Raw genomic sequence first — 1,652 nt, forward strand, 5'->3', positions numbered from 1 at the left:
ATATATGCCTGGCTTCGCGGTTTCCTTACAAGTGGGGGGAAGGCTGAAGATGTGGGGACTAGAGGGCAGAATAAATAGCCCATTGGCTGTGGACGTGCAGCATGAAGGGGGCAACGGTTATGCTACCAGCCCCTCCCAATTTCCCAGAGAGGGTGGGGGAACGGATACCACTGAAAATAGGATGGAATTATGAAAAGCACACACATGGTGAAACATCAGACACATTTATAAAAGGTGCACCTTATTCCTTAACAGTAGGGTACTTTAACTGCTGCTTTCTTGCCCAGAGACTTGGGTCCATCAGGCCCTGAGTCACCATCCCGCCTCCCCCCTCCACACCCAGGCCTCTGTCCTCTTGTCCTGGTCCCTACGGGTCTGCAGCTGCCCCGAGGTTTAGCCTGGAGAATGGAGGCCTGGGCCTTTTGCCAGGGACACGGGCCATACTTGAGCTGTTCAATGTCCTTCTCGTATCGTCTCAAAAGCTCTTCTTTCCTCTGCAGCTGGTTCTTGAGTAGGGTGATCTTATCAAACACCAGGTAGAGGTCTCTTTGTCGAAGCTGGTGGACTCTCTCCCTCTCTTTTGGGGAGAGGTGTTTCATGGACACGTGACCTGACATACCTTTGATGTTCATCATAGTCCCGAGGGTTTTGCTCATATCCAAGTACTACGAGAAAGCGTTTCACAGGTAAGAGGCCTGGCCCAAGACCGCTGGTGGCCACTTTGAGGAGGCAAATGTCTAATTCTGTTTCATTCATTTTCTGCAGTTGCAGAGAAGAAACACATGCTTTGCAAATGAGTGCATTTGGGGCTTTTAGTATGACTTTCATTTTCCCCCGCATCCATTTACACTATGCCATTTTGAGAACTGGTGGGGGGGGGAATGACAACAGATATAAACATTCATTCTTACTACCCAGTCTTCCAAGGAATTGGGCTCTGCAATTTCCAGCCCATGCTGGGATAGGAGATGGGTCTCGTGGAGCTACTGTAACAACTAAACATGTATGTGAGGTTGATGTGTAAACTATCTGCAGGGCACGCAGGTTTGGACAGGAGGGGACTGATGCTGGGTATACCTACCAGCTTTTCATTAAGATCTAAAGCCTCAGCCACATCCGTTTTCAATAACTTCTCAGTGGCCATGATGGACCCTGGGCTGGAAAGGCCATTTTGAGGCTGAAATAAAAAAAAAGAAAAAAGTCTCTTGGCATTCCATTATGATTTTCTACATCCAGAAGAATAACCCGAACAATAATGGAAGAACTGGAAAGTTACTAAAGAATAATTTGAGAGAGTTAATTTTTTTAACATCTTTATTGGAGTATAATTGCTTTACAATGCTGTGTTAGTTTCTGCTGTATCAAAAAGTGAATCAGCTATACGTATCCATATATCCCCATATCCCCTGCCTCTTGCGTCTCCCTCCCACCCTCCCTATCTCACCCCTCTAGGTAGACACACAGCAACGACCTGCTCTCCCTGTGTGATGCAGCTGCTTCCCACTAGCTATCTATTTTACCTTTGGTAGCGTGTGTGTGTATATATGTCCATGCCAAGAGAGTTGGTTTTAAATCCAGTCTGACTCTGTGAACTGCTTTCTTTATGACTGTGCTCCTACCCCTTCAGAGCACGACTGCCTTTGAAATGATGC

General features: G+C 46.9%; 1 protein-coding gene across 1 annotated transcript; it reads right to left on the reverse strand.

The window, feature by feature from the left end:
* Window positions 1-208: 208 nt before the first annotated feature.
* Window positions 209-1,286, reverse strand: LOC308610214 (forkhead-associated domain-containing protein 1-like). The gene is made up of 2 exons (XM_081259440.1): window positions 1,082-1,286; window positions 209-665 (listed from the first exon to the last, which is right to left on the reverse strand). Exons 1-2 carry the CDS (start codon window positions 1,142-1,144, stop codon window positions 249-251), a joined length of 480 nt encoding a protein of 159 aa, XP_081115566.1. The 5' UTR covers window positions 1,145-1,286; the 3' UTR covers window positions 209-248.
* Between the last annotated feature and the right edge of the window lie 366 nt (window positions 1,287-1,652).

The sequence above is a fragment of the Mesoplodon bidens genome (genome assembly GCF_964165515.1).
Source record: "Mesoplodon bidens genome assembly, contig: HAP1_SCAFFOLD_1066, whole genome shotgun sequence".
Classification (NCBI taxonomy): Eukaryota; Metazoa; Chordata; class Mammalia; order Artiodactyla; family Ziphiidae; genus Mesoplodon; species Mesoplodon bidens.

Excerpts from the sequence above, each read along its gene's own strand:
- LOC308610214 (XM_081259440.1), bottom strand. The coding sequence starts at position 1,144 with ATGGCCACTGAGAAGTTATTGAAAACGGATGTGGCTGAGGCTTTAGAT. Across the intron at positions 666-1,081 it reads TAGATCTTAATGAAAAGCTG|TACTTGGATATGAGCAAAAC; the intron begins GTAGGTATACCC and ends GCTTTCTCGTAG.